General features: G+C 44.4%; 1 protein-coding gene across 1 annotated transcript in view; it reads left to right on the forward strand.

Moving 5' to 3' along the window:
* Positions 1 to 1,171: 1,171 nt before the first annotated feature.
* Positions 1,172 to 14,792, forward strand: part of LOC101857442 — a gene marked incomplete at its 3' end in the record, with an annotated part of 38,602 nt that continues 24,981 nt past the window's right edge. Inside the window, 8 exon segments of the mRNA XM_005109027.3 lie at positions 1,172 to 1,274; positions 3,823 to 3,927; positions 4,280 to 4,393; positions 5,917 to 6,018; positions 6,248 to 6,458; positions 9,565 to 9,638; positions 13,800 to 13,923; positions 14,321 to 14,395. Coding sequence (XP_005109084.2) covers positions 3,827 to 3,927; positions 4,280 to 4,393; positions 5,917 to 6,018; positions 6,248 to 6,458; positions 9,565 to 9,638; positions 13,800 to 13,923; positions 14,321 to 14,395 — 801 coding nt within the window.

Here is a 14,792-nt window from a genome sequence, read left to right on the forward strand (position 1 = left end):
GGTGGGGCTGGCAGTTTTTTATTTATTTTTTTAAATTAGTGGACCAGGATTTGTGGATGCCATGTCGGTTGATGGCCCGAGTTCCTGATGGATGCCACAGCCCATTTCCCAAAAGTAAATAAACAAACATACAAAACAACAGACAAGTGAGGAAATAATGAAGCATTTGATTGTGTACATGTATTACCAATATTCACATTCCAATACTCATTCTGATATTAACCCTTTGGGCCTTCGTTTTAAATAAAGAGGATTGTTCTAAATATTGCTTTCTATTATATGTGCATTTTGTTTTGTTTTGTTCTATTTTGACTATTTTATTTCGTTGTTTGTGTTTTAGTTGCGAGGCACCGGCGTCAGTGGTGGAGCGGTTGAATGCTTGTTATTTTTTTTTCTCGACTCACGCAGAAGACATGCGTTCGATTCCTGTGAGGGAAGAATTGGTGGCTTTTAAAGACAAGCGGGCTAACTCAGATTTCGGGGGTTTCCAAGAAATCTTGACCTACACCAAAAGTGGACATTGCCCTACCAATAGAAGAAGTTTGGTTTGACTGGTGTGTATATATTTGTTTGGCTATAGTAGAGAAAACTCTTCTTGTCTGTTATAGAAACTGAACAAGGGGCAAAAACTTTACCAGCGATTTTCTCAAACCAACACTTTTCGGGATAGCCCCCTTGTGCTTAAAAGTGACCAGTTATTGTCAGCCTGGGTTGACCCTGACAGGCAGGGTCGAAGTAGCATGCTTCTTAAATGGAGTGAGAGTCTAAGTGAAACCACGATTACATTCTACTTCTTCACTTTCTGTCTGTTGTTTCTTACCAGTGGGTGGTTGGCGGGTGCTATGGTGTGGTCTGCTCCTTCTTTCCTATCAAACATCTATCGTCCTAATCACTCCTCCTTCTTTTTTGTGTTTGTTACTCTCTTGTAACATCTCTAATCTTTGGCACGTATATGATCTTATTGTGTTGCAAGGGCCGTTTAACTATTACTAAAAAACAAAAACTTTCTTACCATTTTTCCATGGGTTTAAATTACTGTCATTGTGTGGCAACAAACAAAAAACCACAAAAAGCGATACAAAAACAAAAACAAGAAAACGGTAGTCAAATCCGGGAATACCAGGAAGCGTGAAAAAAAAGGATAGAAACTGCACTGTTGAATGAGATTTTAGTTTCTTTTTTTTCCGGTAAAAAAAGGAGCAAGAAAGCAGATCAAGTACGTAGAACATCAAATTGTACCATCTCAAAGACATATTTTCCAGTGAAATAGACAGGTTGGAAATTACAGATAGGCTTAAGTGAAATTCATCTCTATTTCGCTCTCTGTTTCTGTCTCTGTCTCTGTCTCTGGTTCTGCCTCCGTCTCTTTTTCCTCTGTCTCTGTCTCTGTCTCTGTCTGTCTCCCTCTCACTCGCTCTCTCTCTCTCTCTCTCTCTCTCTCTCTCTCTCTCTCTCTCTCTCTCTCTCTCTCTCTCTCTATCTCTCCCTCTCTCTCCCCTCGTGCGTGCATGTGTCTGTGTGTTTGTATGTGTATGTATGTGTGTGTGTGTGTGTGTGTGTGTGTGTGTGTGTGTGTGTGTGTGTGTGTGTGTGTGTGAGTGAGTGTATGTTTGTGTACGGAGAGATGTGATGAATAATTCATCAGTGTCACATAACAAAATACATAATATCGCAATAATTTAGCCGCGAGGACTTGCTAGTGTTGCCCTACTGCAGTGCCATGGTTATTTTTAGCTTGGGCTGGGGAGGTCGTGCCTTGTTCGAGGACACGCTCCACTGACCAACCACTTTGAACCCGTTTCATCGACATACAACAACAATGCTAAAAATTATTGTTAGCGACTGCTCAAAAACCACTCAGCCACTGGACCACCCCACCCCCTCCCCCGCCCTTCTCTTTCTCTCTCCACCCCCTCTCTCCACCCCTTCTCTCCACCACCTCTCCCCTCCCCCCCCCCCCCCCCCATTTCCACCTCTCCCCTCCCCCCTCCCCCCAATAAAATAGTTGCCACTTATAGCAGCACACGTGAAGTATGGTCAACAAAAACAGTTCAGAGCAGTAGTTGTAAAGACAAGTTTATAATGAATATTTATATTGTTTTCACAATAATAATTAACTTGTGCTTTAAAAGAACGACTGGAACGTTTTATACGTGTCGTGCGGTACGTAACATTCTTTTCAACACAGTAGTGTTTTGACCCCAAAAAGTAGGATTTGTGAGATGTCCAACTTAGAAAGGACCAAGCCAAGAAGGCGAGCTAAGAGCCTGTAAAACCTCTCAATCAACGGTACAACCCACGTTCAAGAATGCCACAGCCGGAATCGAATCCATAGTCAAATGGGGGAGTTCTCTTTCCAGCACATCATAGCTGTCGCAAACAATCCACTAAAGTTCAATTTTGAGAAATTTTCGATTTTTACACTCTACTGAAGCTCTGCCAAAAATGCACCTTGCAACATGAACAAAATTATGCAGTTTAATGCTTTCGCCAAGGCTTACAGTTTCTGAGCTTTTCATGATTTCTGATAGGAATAACACAGTAAAAACTTTTTTTTCTATCTCTGGTTTAAGAAGTATTACCCAAAGAACTTAAGTGGATTGCTTTAGACTCCGACGGCCTTCAGTCTAGATTCCCAGTACCTGGCAGCAATGACCACGCTTTGAATTGTTGACATCACCTTGCGCTATGCTGACCGCTGCAAACAATATCTCCGACAGGGTTAGGGTAAAAGTAACTTTGAACCCCCCCCCCTCCTTTAACCCTTAAACACACACACACAAACACACACACACACAAACACACACACACACATCACCATCCTCCTCCTCCTCCTCCTCCTCCTCCTCCTCCTCCTCCTCCTCCTCCTCATCATCATCATCATCATCATCATCATCATTCTTAAAATAAGTTAAAGGACACCTTTCGTTTCTGACGTCACCGTGACCCAAATAATACGGCCCCACATTGAGTGTAGACAGACCGCAGACGAATACTTAGGCTACTAGATTAAGTAAGTTCAGATAGGAGGGCTTAAATGGACTTTTTCCAGGTTTTTAGTTTTTTTTAACTTTCGTAAGTTTGACCTCACTCGCAACACAAACAGGTCATATACGCGCCGCAGTTTGAGGTGTTACTCGACAGCAACATTTAATATGAGAAGGAGAAATAAGGGCGATAGGAGTTTGTTAGGGAAGAAGGAGCAAACCACTTCAGAGCACCCGCCAACCATCCAATTTACCAGACTTATCCTCTCACACAACTTGATCTGGTTTTCGCTTGCTGTTCTGACGCTTCTGCTGTATGTGTATGCTGGATTCAGTGATTCAGTGATGATGCCCTGGAAAAGGGTAATAAATGGTCTACCTCTCTTTGTTTGTCTCAGTTTAGCCTTCCGAAACAGTCTTCTTGAGGCTAGACTCTTGGATTTTATGCGCACGTATCTAAATTTTCGATAGCAATAAAAAGTCTTCCGGCTTTTTCTGTCCATAAGAATGTAGCTATTTTATAAATGCCATCATTGACACAATTTAGATAATTTCAAATCTGGGATTCGACCCTGTCTGAAACTGAGAGGGACACAACGTGCAAGCAGAAAGACCAAGATAATAATTTTTAACAACCAACCGATAACTCTCCTCACACTGATATCGAACTCGAGTCTTCCGCGTGTGACGGCTCAGTGCCTAACTGCTACACCACAGACGATTTCGTCCTACTGTTCCCAATTGAGTAGCCCTTTCATTTGTTACTGCTCCGTCGATTAGTGACCCAAACAAACTGACCCTAGCACGTACAGGACAGTATATTTTCATTTGTTAGAGCTATGAGTGACCCCCAAAAACTGACCCTGCCGTCCATCAAGACTGGCACTAACAGCAAAAAGCGTGTACTGACCAAGACCGTGCAACCAGAGTGGTACAGGCGGTGAGTGAATCACGACACTCGTTCGTTTGGTTTGAATTTTTATTGATGAATGAATGAACGAATGAATGAATGAATGAATGAATGAATGAATGAATGAATGAATTAATTAATAGATGAATGAATGAATGAAAGACCCACTATTAAAAAATATATTATCGTAAAAACAGATAAAGAAATAAAAGGATAATAAATAAATGACAAAATAAATAAATAAATAAATAAATAAATAAATGGATGAATGAATGAATGAATGGATGAATGAATACCTATTTTAATCTATCACTTTTGAACCAGTGATATAACCAGCACAAAAAGATTATCACACATTTCCCTCTGTGTGTTCTATTCCAAGGTACGTCGACATTCTTCCCAAGGATGAGAGAGTGTATGTACAACCGATCAGAGAAATCAACGAGGAGAAAGCCATGATCGCAGCGATGAAGACACCGCCTATTCAGAAGGACAGGTAAAAGAATCAATTCTGTCTCTTCCATGATCCCCATTTAAATAACAGAAGGACAGGTGACCGAATTCTATCTCTTGCATGATACCCATTTAAGTAACAGAAGGACAGGTGAGGGATTCATGTCCCTTCCAAGATACCTATTTAAATAACAGAAGGTCAGATGAGTGAATTCTATCAGTCTTGTGTTTACTTCTACAAGTCGTAGGCTAACCCTTTCTGTGGCAGCAAGTTTAGTTTAAAGTAGGGAAAGGAATGTAAACCATTTTCATCATAAGAAAATATGTTTCAAGCTACAAGTTTGCATTTCCAACCTGTGTATTCAGAAAAATATGAAGTTTTGATATCAATAAGATACTCATACGCATACATTTTTTCATAAGAATGAGTTACGCAAGAAAAAGAATAAGGGTGCAGCATCTGTGGAGAAAACATAGATCTACCGACCTCTAATTTTTCATGGCCTTGACAGGCGAGCTACAATTTTCGCTCAGTAAATTCTGCGAAGAAAATGTCACTTACTTTTATGCGGCAACCACACGAGACAACATTTAACGTTACAGCTCAGTTCAACATGGACCATCGGAGAGTCAGGTACATCCAGACATGTCAAGATAGACGTCAAGTAAAATGAAAAAGTTGCTTACGTATCTGCTCCTTCAATGCATCACTTGCATCACTGTATTCTGGTCTGAGTGCTAGGCATACATCTATTCTAGCATCATTATTTAAAAAAAATTAAATTCCTCACCTGTGTTGTCCCAAATGATGTTTCTGCTCTTTATTTCTAAAATCAAACGCATTGTTTCGTGATAACAAGACATGGTTACTCTGGGAATATTGTCGTGTTGAATGAGAAGGGAGAAAAAACACAATTATTGAAGGAATGCTCTGGCAGTAAATACATCTCGTTTGTCCGAGTCCTTTGAACTGTGTGCTTCACCAAAACGCTGGAATGTCGCGTCGTAGCAGAATGTGGGCGACACACATCTGCTGCCCCAGGACTGAAAATATCACCTGTCGTTCGTGTGGCCGCTCCCATTGTCTACAGTGTGTCACCAGACAGTGCAGTAATTCCTGCTGCGTTTGTTACATCTCGGTCTGTAAAGGCATAACTCTTTAAACAACAGAGGGAGAGGTGAGCGAACTCCGCTAATTCAACGTTAAATCTCGACACACCAGAGGAGTGGGGGAGCGAATTCAGCACATTCAACGTTGACCCTCCAAATATTAGAGGGGCACATGAGCGAATTTAACACGGTTCACGTTACTCTCTAAATATCAGAAGGACAGGTGAACGATTTCAACCAGTCCCCGGTCAACTCATGAATGAATGAATATATGTATGAAAGAATGAATGAACAAATGAATGAATGAATGAAAAAATGAATGAATGAATGAATGAATGAATGAATCAGTCAATTGTTTAATTAGTCATTTTAAAAATACATTTATGAAATTTAATAAATGAATTAATGAAAGAATATAAATCTGTATCCGAGTTCTATATTTTCTTTCCCTGACAGAGCCGAAGAACTAGCCAGGAAGCTTGCCATCGAGAGGGGTACCAGAATACAGACTGTCCTTGAGCTTCTGGAGGGGAACACGAAGAATGCCAAGGAGAAATTGTGAGTCCAGCAGGGTACAGTAATCAGGGCCAAGTTGACAGGGGTCGTTTTATTGGGAATTTACTTGTCTAGTCCCCCCCCCCCACACACACACTATTTTTAGCATTCAAAATCCAAATTCGAAAAAGTAAACCTAGCTCTGACGGAATCACCAAATAAATAACCAAACAAGATCCAGATTACCGACATTCCGATACTTGTCCGATTCTTTACAAATCCAAACGACTAGAGACTCCCTGAAGCCCATGACGAGCGCACTGAAGTACTTGACGGAGAGCAGAAAGGACGGAAAAGACTCGTTGTCGGCCCGCTCGAGACTCGAGCTGCTGATCCCGCCCGGGTGGAAGCTGCGGCCCGAATCCAGATGGCGCATGTTTCGAAATAATAAACTGATCCGCACCAAGATCCACACACTGCACAACGAGATGAGAGAGGCTAAGGTACCTAGGGTCGTCGCACCGTTCTGTTTCTTATGGTTGTCGTATATTATGTGCACGGTTATATAATATGTACATAAAATGTATCGTGCACACGCGCACACACATATACACGTACACACATACACATACACACATACACTCACTCCCATACACTCACACACACATACACCCACACTCACACACACATACACACACACACACACACACACACACACACGCATACACTCGCATTCACACACACATACACACACACACACACACACACATACACACACACACACGCACACACACATACCTCCTCACAATTTTTTCTCTCTTTCTCTCTTTCTCTCTACCTCTCTCTCTAGCTCACTTTCTTCTCTCTCTCTCCCCCCCCCCCAACCCCTCTCTCTCTCTCTCTCTCTCTCTCTCTCTCTCTCTCTCTCTCTCCCCCCCTCTCTCTCTCTCTCTCTCTCTCTCTCTCGCTCTTTCTCTTTCTATCTTTCTCTCGTTCTTTTATACACACATATACCCCCAGACACCCCCACACAGACATATGCACACATACAGACTTTAACATAAGTTAAGGACCACCTTGACAGACAGCCCTGATTTTTAAAAAATCCGATAAAAGACAGCAAGGAATGTTTCAAAATTATTTGCTCTGAAAGTGTTAATTTTAAAAAAACAAACCCAACCTAGCCTAACACCATTCGTCGTCGTCGTCTTCGTCGTCGTCGTCGTCGTCGTCGTCGTCGTCGTCGTCGTCGTTGTTGTTGTTGTTGTTGTTGTTGTTGCTGTTTATGTTGTTTTTGGGTATGTGGTAGCCTATCCGTTCGAAATGTTTGGAGCCCCGAAGAACGTGCTCTTCGTCAGGGCCACCGTCTCTCTTGGGTAGCGAGAGAGGCAGTCCAACCACCCTGAATCCTCCACAAAGAGATGCCACCCCCGTGGCCGGGCATCTCTGCAGGCAGAGTTCCAAAATCTTGGGGCTCCTCGCTGCACAATGGACAGATCGGGTCCGATGTTTTGTCTATTCTATTTTTTTTTGTAGGCTCGCAGCCCAGAGAAGTGACCGATCTCGATTTTTAGCAGTGGTGACTGGTCGCTGCGGGACTTAATTTGAGCCTCCTGTTATAAGGAAATTGCCCTGTATATATTTCCTTCATCCACGTGTGGGATATCGGAGGGTCTTTTGTGATCAGTTTGATCTGGGTGCAAGCACTTTAATTTTTTAAAATGCAATTTGGCAGCCTTGGCCCGGCAGCGCTGTTGCTGTTTGGCATTATTGTCAGTGAGGTCGTTTCCAAGGATATCGCAGTGACCAGGGATCCACTGAAACGTGGGTTGAGGTGTTGTATTATTTATGGGTAGTCGCAACGCATTTGGTCGAGGGATGGTGATGTTTCCACTAGTGCAATGCATAGCGGTTGACTGTCAGTTAAGATAGCGACCGAGTTGGAAGCATCACACTGATTGTCGATCCAGTCAATGGCAATTTCCAAGGTTCTCCTCTCTTCCTAGAAAGAGCACGTGAATAGAACGCCTTTCTCCCTCAGCGTCTCGACAACAGTCGGGTTGGACGGGTCCCCGTTGTGATGACGACCCCAGCGCCGCCATCTGTTGTTCCTGTACTAGCCGAGCCGTCAGTATAGATACTGTACTGTGCGCCAAGCTCTCGTGTACAACGAAGAGCAGCGCTTCGGATCTTCACACTGGGGTCCCTCCTTCTGCTTATGCCATACAGGTGGGGGCGATGTCGGAGTTGATTCCCCGTTTCTGCGTCCTTGTTTCAAAATAAGTAATGGGCCTCCTCTCGCAGTTGAACAAATGTGGGTTCTTGTTGCTTGCGTCTTCAGCCCCTTTTCAGAAATCTCTGCGTCACTTTTGGCGTCTGTGCACTTGTTCCGTTGCCCCAATTCGTCGGAGGTGGTCGCGGTTCATTCGCAGAGCCTTCTCTCTTGATCGGAGGCAATTAGTATTGATGGTGCTCAATGCTTGGGACCCCCGTTTCACCTCGAAATGCTTTGATCGGCGACCCACATATAGAGACATCTGGGGCACTTTTTCCTCAGGTTGGGTGGTGGGGTAGAGGGAGAGGGATTGGGGTTGAAATGGTCGTCATGCCTCGACGTTCTTTTGATACGTGTGTGTGTTCTGTCGTTCATGACCGTCATCTCGTTATCCAGTGTCCAGTTCTGCAGACTTTCCCCTCTTGCTTCCGGAAAGGGATCCTACAGGAGACAGTGGGCATTAAAGTCACCTAGTATGATGGACTCCAGTGTGGTTGGGAGTTCTTCGGTTGCCAAATGTGTAGATTGTTGAGATGTGTGGGATCTGACGGGGGGGGGGGGGGGGGGGTTGGAGGTAGTAGATGTTGCACATTGTAGCCCATTTCCTCTTCCCCACCTTCATCTTAAACATCGAAAGCCCGTGATGGACGTCTCTCGGACATGTTGGAAAACTAGGGCATTCTTGATATAAGAGATGAGACCTTCACCTCCGTCCTGGTTTCGCCTGTCCACCCTGATCGATGAGTATCCCTCAAATCTAGGTGTCTTCTTACTTGGTTTTAGTTTCTATTCCTGGGTGAGGCAGATGTCGAAGTCACCCTCCTTCAAGCGAAGTCCAAGTTCATTTGCCTTAGTGGTGATGCCTTCGGCGTTCCACTGCATAATGCGGAGCCGGCTTTTGGTCCGCCTTTGGGGCTCCCCGCCTGATGCTTCGATCGCTGTGCCACCCACCACCCGTGTGAAGTCGCTGGGATTATTCGACGGCTCACAGCTCTCACAGTTCCAGTTGTAGTTACCTGCCGCAGCGTCGTTAGTTTCGTGCAAGACTTGAGGAGGTACTGAGTGCAGGACGCGTACGCAACTGGCGGGGTATTCCCTCGGATTTGTTTCCGACAGCCTTTACAGTTGGTTTTGGGTCGTGGGGTGGATGTTGGCGGGTTAGATCTGACACTGTCGTTTAGATTGGGATTGCGGTTGGTGCCATGTTGCAGGAGTGGGTTTTTGTTGTTGTTGTTGTTGTTGTTGTTGTTGTTGTTGTTGTTGTTGCTGCTGCTGCTGCTGCTGCTGCTGCTGCTGATGTCAACATTAATCCGTCTCATTATCAACCCTTTCAGGTTCGACACCGATGGCAAAAGGCGATCCGTACTGTGCGGGCAGTCATACGCTTCAGGAACATCATCGCAGACATGTATGTTATTGTAAGAACATTCACGCACTTAATTTATTTATGGGTTTTTACTCCCCTTATATTATTATTATGCTGTAAGGTTGTCTATACCAAGTACCAGTGCATATTGCAGAAATTTGATTCCTTTTACTTTTCACAAACAAGAAAACGTTCATCTGACCTTATGCAGTGGCAAGCACCGTAAGACACTTACCAGAACAAAAAAGACAGGCGAAAGACGCTAAAATAGCACCTTGACATGGATTGCTAGTGCCTCTATCAATACATTATTGATGGTCTGATCTCGTCTATTCATTTTTTTTCAGCCAGGGCCAACCCTATTTTCCTTCCTTGATAGAGGGACAATGATAACATTTCGATACAAACAAACAAACAAACAACTATTATTATCAGTAATTTTGATATCATTAACATTGTTTATTATATTATTTAAAAATCAATTCAAAATATGTATTTTTTATTACCGGTGTCTCAAGTGTCATCATTACGTAATGCTGTTACTTACTTACTTGTCCTTACTTGTCCACTGTGTTGGGGTTACTGCAGTCGGAACATGTCCATCTCTGCTCTCCCCCCTCCTCTTTAGGATCCATCCCAGAGTCTGTCTACTTATAGTTTCCATCATTATCTGGTTGGAGATCCGTCGGACTGGTCCGCACAGATGGCTGTGTTTCCCCTCTCCTCTTTGGATACCCTTCTCCTTCAATCTCCCTAGTGTGTGGGAACCGCTATCCGCCCTTACAGCGGTTAGGACGGTTGGTGGGTCCAGTGTCAAATTCCCTCCCACTTTTGCTTCTCCAGCCAGATTGTTTGCTCTCTCGTTGCCGGTTACCCCTGGTGACCCGGGCAGAAGATCCAGGCCACTCTTTCCAGGCTGCTCTCCCTGATCGTAGCCTTCCAGTCCACATACAGCATCTCTTTCTGTACCTTCTGTAGTGTGCTCATTGAGTCAATAATGATTACTGCTCGCTGATGGCTAGTGTTCTTGATCCAGTGTAGAGCTTCACTTATGGCTTTTACTTGATGTTGTCAGTGCAGTTGCTCCACTTTGCTCTTTCACTACTACCCCATCAACTCTGATACTGAAGGCCCAGCCCGATTTAACTCCTCTATTGACTGATCCATCCGTGAAGATCACAGCGTCTCCATGTTCGCTCTTCTCTTCTATCAGGGTTTCAATTTCAACGTTTGTAGCTCCAAGTGGCCAGTTGCGACATTCTCTACCCAATGTTGCCTTCACTGTTGTGTACTCTCCGAGCGCATCATCGACCACAACCCAATCCCTGCCTCTCCTAATGTCTTGTATCTGGCAGCACTCGTTGATGGTGTTCGTGGCTTGAGTCATCCATTCTGTGCCCCTCTTTAGCCTTGACGTCATCTGCCGTCCCACTTTCTTATGTAGAGGGTTCGTCTCGTCTACGCTGACTCGCAAAAAGGTTTGGACTTGTGCCAGTTTGTGCCTCTGGTCTGCAAATGGGAAGTCTTGGAAGTATCTCATTGCTTCAGCTGAGGTATCTCGTGTGCACCCCAGGATTGCCCTCATTCCTTTATTTTGTAACACCTCGAGTCGTTGCAGTTGCGCCTTTGATAGGTTCAAGAGTCCGAGCCCGTACTCTACGACAGAGAGTACCAGTGTCTGGTAGAGGATGACAAGGATTTTCTAGTTCATCTTAGCTCTGGCCATCATCTTAACGGCTGTTAGGCCTTTTCTCGCCCTGGAGATTGTGCTCGTGATGTGATCTTTGCCAGAGAGGGTGCGATAAAACGTTATGCCCAAGTACTTCAGTGTGGGTTCCCTCTTCAGCACTTTGCCTCCAATCGAGATACTTGGCATGTCATCATGCACTGCATGGTTATTCAGTGTACATCACAGTGTACAGGATTTGTCTGGGTGCAGTTTCCCGTTGTATGCCTCACACCACTGTTCAAGTCTGTCGAGTTCTTCCTGTACTCTATCCGCTGTAACCTGGCGGTTCTTGCCCTGCCTGTACACCAGCACATCATCAGAAAAACTGAGTACACATCCGGGCCCCTCCAGATGGTTGGAAGTAATCCCAATTGTTTAAACGTTGAACAGAACTGGCGAGAGTGCAGATCCCTGTGGTAAGCCTGGTGTGATCTCGATAGGTTGCGAAACCCAGCAACCAAGACGTAGTGCTACCTTTCGTTTGAGCAGCGCTGCCTCAATCCATTGTACTAAATGTGGATCTACTTTCAGGTTGACTAAAGTCCTCATGGGAGTGTCGTACTGAACTCGGTTGTAGGCATCTTCCAGGTCAAGTGCTGCTACCAGAGTTTCTTCCCCCCGTTCGAAGCCATCATATACGTCGGATGCAAGAGTGGCAGCATTCATCCATGTGATCTTTCCTCTTCTATATCTGCCCAGTTCCAGCGTTAGGACGTTCTTTTCCTCCAGCTCTATTGCCAATCTGCGTGCCACGATTTTCTCCAGCAGCTTCCCGACTGTATTTTGCATGGTCACTATGCGATATGAGGCAATCTTGCTTGGGTCCTTGTCAGGCTTAGGAACTGGGGACAGGTGACTGTCCAGCCAGTCTTCAGATATCTCCCCAGTCCACAGGCTTTCGTTTAGCCTCTCAGCTAGTGCCATTGTCTGTCCTTCCTCCATGTTCTTCATGTGGCCATAACGTATTCCGTCAAAACCAGGAGAAGTGTTGGATGCTTCCTGGATATATTAATGTAATATTTCGTGTGTCACAAATTGCAGGCAGGGTTCATCTTTGTAGTCCTGTTGGATCCTGTTGAGCAGCTGTTTTCTCTTGTCCTCGTCTTTCCTGTCAGTTTGTCTCAGGTATCTCCTAAACAGAGCACGGCCTTTTTCTTCATCATTGCGCATCCACAAATCATCCTCTCGTTGGAAATCAGGGATAGCTTGTTTGCTCTTCCTATTAGTCATGCACCTGTAGAAGTTCCAGAACTGATAAAGGGCCCTGTCACTGTTCACGCCCCGGCAGAAGTTGTCATATGCTAGGTCCTTGGCTTCTTTTGCTGCCTCATCGAATCTGAGATCTGCTAGCTTTTTCTCAGCTTTCAACTGCACGTTTGATTTGTCCCTCTCGTGTCTTCTCAGCGCTAAGCGTTTGATCTTCCACAATGCCTCAGTCTCTTCATTCCACCAGGGTGGCTGCTGTGCCACTACTCTATGCTGTATTCTGGGTGGCCTGGAGCTCTTTCGCAGTACACTGATGGGGTCGTTGCCTTCCGCTGGGTAGAAGAAGACTCGTTTCTGTCTTTGATGGTTGCTGTTTCTTCCTCGCTTTACCGACACTGTGCATGGGATATGATCGCTGCTATAGTTGTGTAATACTCTCCATGTACAGTCTGTTGTTAGGTCTACCGAGACGTGTGCAAGGTCTATAGCACTGTCGGAGTCCCCATCTCTTGTGGCTAGTCTGGTCATGCTGTCATTGTTGATGCAGGTGAGGTCACATCTGTCCAGGGCATTTACCAGTCTCGAAACTTGGGGGTTTATCACCACTGTGTTTCCCCAATCACTCCCTCGCGCGTTGAAGTCGCCACAAAAGATTGTTTTTCCAGGTAGTATTTCCTCCATCTCGCCAAGTTTGGCCCACTCTTCCTCAGTGACTATCCCGTTGCAGGCGTAGACGTTGACAACATTTCTTACAGGCTGATCAGTGAGTTCCACTGCAAGCAGGTGTAGGTTTACTGACGCCCATCGGCTCATATCCAATTCCTGATGTCTGATTGCTGATCGTATCAGGGTGACCTGTCCATGCCCTTCCCTGTTGTAAAGAGTCATTGCAAAGTCGGCAACATTGAAGTTCCTGTCACCTAGTCTGGTTTCTTGGAGGCATATGATGTCTGCTCCGTAACATAGGGTTTCAGCCACGAGCCCTCTCTGCTGCAGACTACGACAATTCCAGTAGAGAATCCTAAGATTACTCTTTCCCAACCGCTGACTCTTTAACTGTGTCTTTCTAGCTTCCGCCCTTCTCTTTCTCCACCTCCCATCCCTTTTCCCCCGTTTCCTTTCTGGTTTTATTCCTGAAGAGGAGCCCGAGCTCTGTTTCAAATGATCCGTATTACACTTCTTCGCTCACCGAGAATTGAGACAATGGCAGATGTCCTAGCGTATTTGTGACATTAATTCTAACGGTAGCAAACTGTGTCTGCCCACAGAGCCCGCACGACAGGGGACGTATTTAAGCAGTTTAACCTCGTCATGGCCAGAGAAATGGCCAAAAACAGGGAGAAGGAGGGCCTCTACTTTGATAAAAGCTACTACAAAGCATCCACTATAGGGGTAAGTGCATTTCGACGATAACGTTTAATGCTATTTTTTTTTTAAATTGCTTATGTGTCACAATGAGATGGAACCAGGTGCTCGTCAATTTGTGGCCATGTAGATGTAATGGTATCGTCTTAAAGCTTGTTCCTTTGATATGATTTAATTGGAACAATTTTCACATCTCTCTGGAATAGAAAAGGGGAAAAAACAGAGAAAAGGAAAGAAGATAAAAAGAGAAAACATGAGAACCGAAAAATAAGACTGATAAAAAGAAAGACTAGAAGTAGAAGACTAGAACAGATTAAAAAGATATAACATATATTTAGAAAAGACTATATACGATGACCCAAGAGAGATAGATTTAAAAAAACCCATTATAATACTATAATTCATTTATTGCCTGTGGTTTCAGAAAAACCTTGACATCGGGTCTATTTACACCCTGGGGAAGACAGAGAACAACAGAACTGATGATGAAGTTCAGAAGGTCGGAGTCAACGTGTCCATTCATGATTTAATCGTAAACATTTTACGCCCATATCTGCTAAATTTAGATGATTGAGGTAGGAAGCGGATTATTCACAATAATAACGAAAGATGGGGACTTGTGGTGACACATATACACTTACTTACATGACGCACTCATACGCACACATTCGCACACACCAAGAAATAGTGTGAGTGAGTGGGCGGGTGAGAGTAAGAGAGAGAGAGAGAGAGAGAGAGAGAGAGCCAGAGACAGCGCCAGAGACAGAGAGACAGAGAGACAGAGAGACAGAGAGACAGAGACAGACAGAAAAAGAGAGGAAAAAAGATATAGAAAACAGAGAGATAGATAGATAGATAGATAGATAGATAGATAGATAGATAGATAGATAGATAGA

This window comes from Aplysia californica, unplaced genomic scaffold, assembly GCF_000002075.1.
Source record: "Aplysia californica isolate F4 #8 unplaced genomic scaffold, AplCal3.0 scaffold00743, whole genome shotgun sequence".
Classification (NCBI taxonomy): domain Eukaryota; kingdom Metazoa; phylum Mollusca; class Gastropoda; order Aplysiida; family Aplysiidae; genus Aplysia; species Aplysia californica.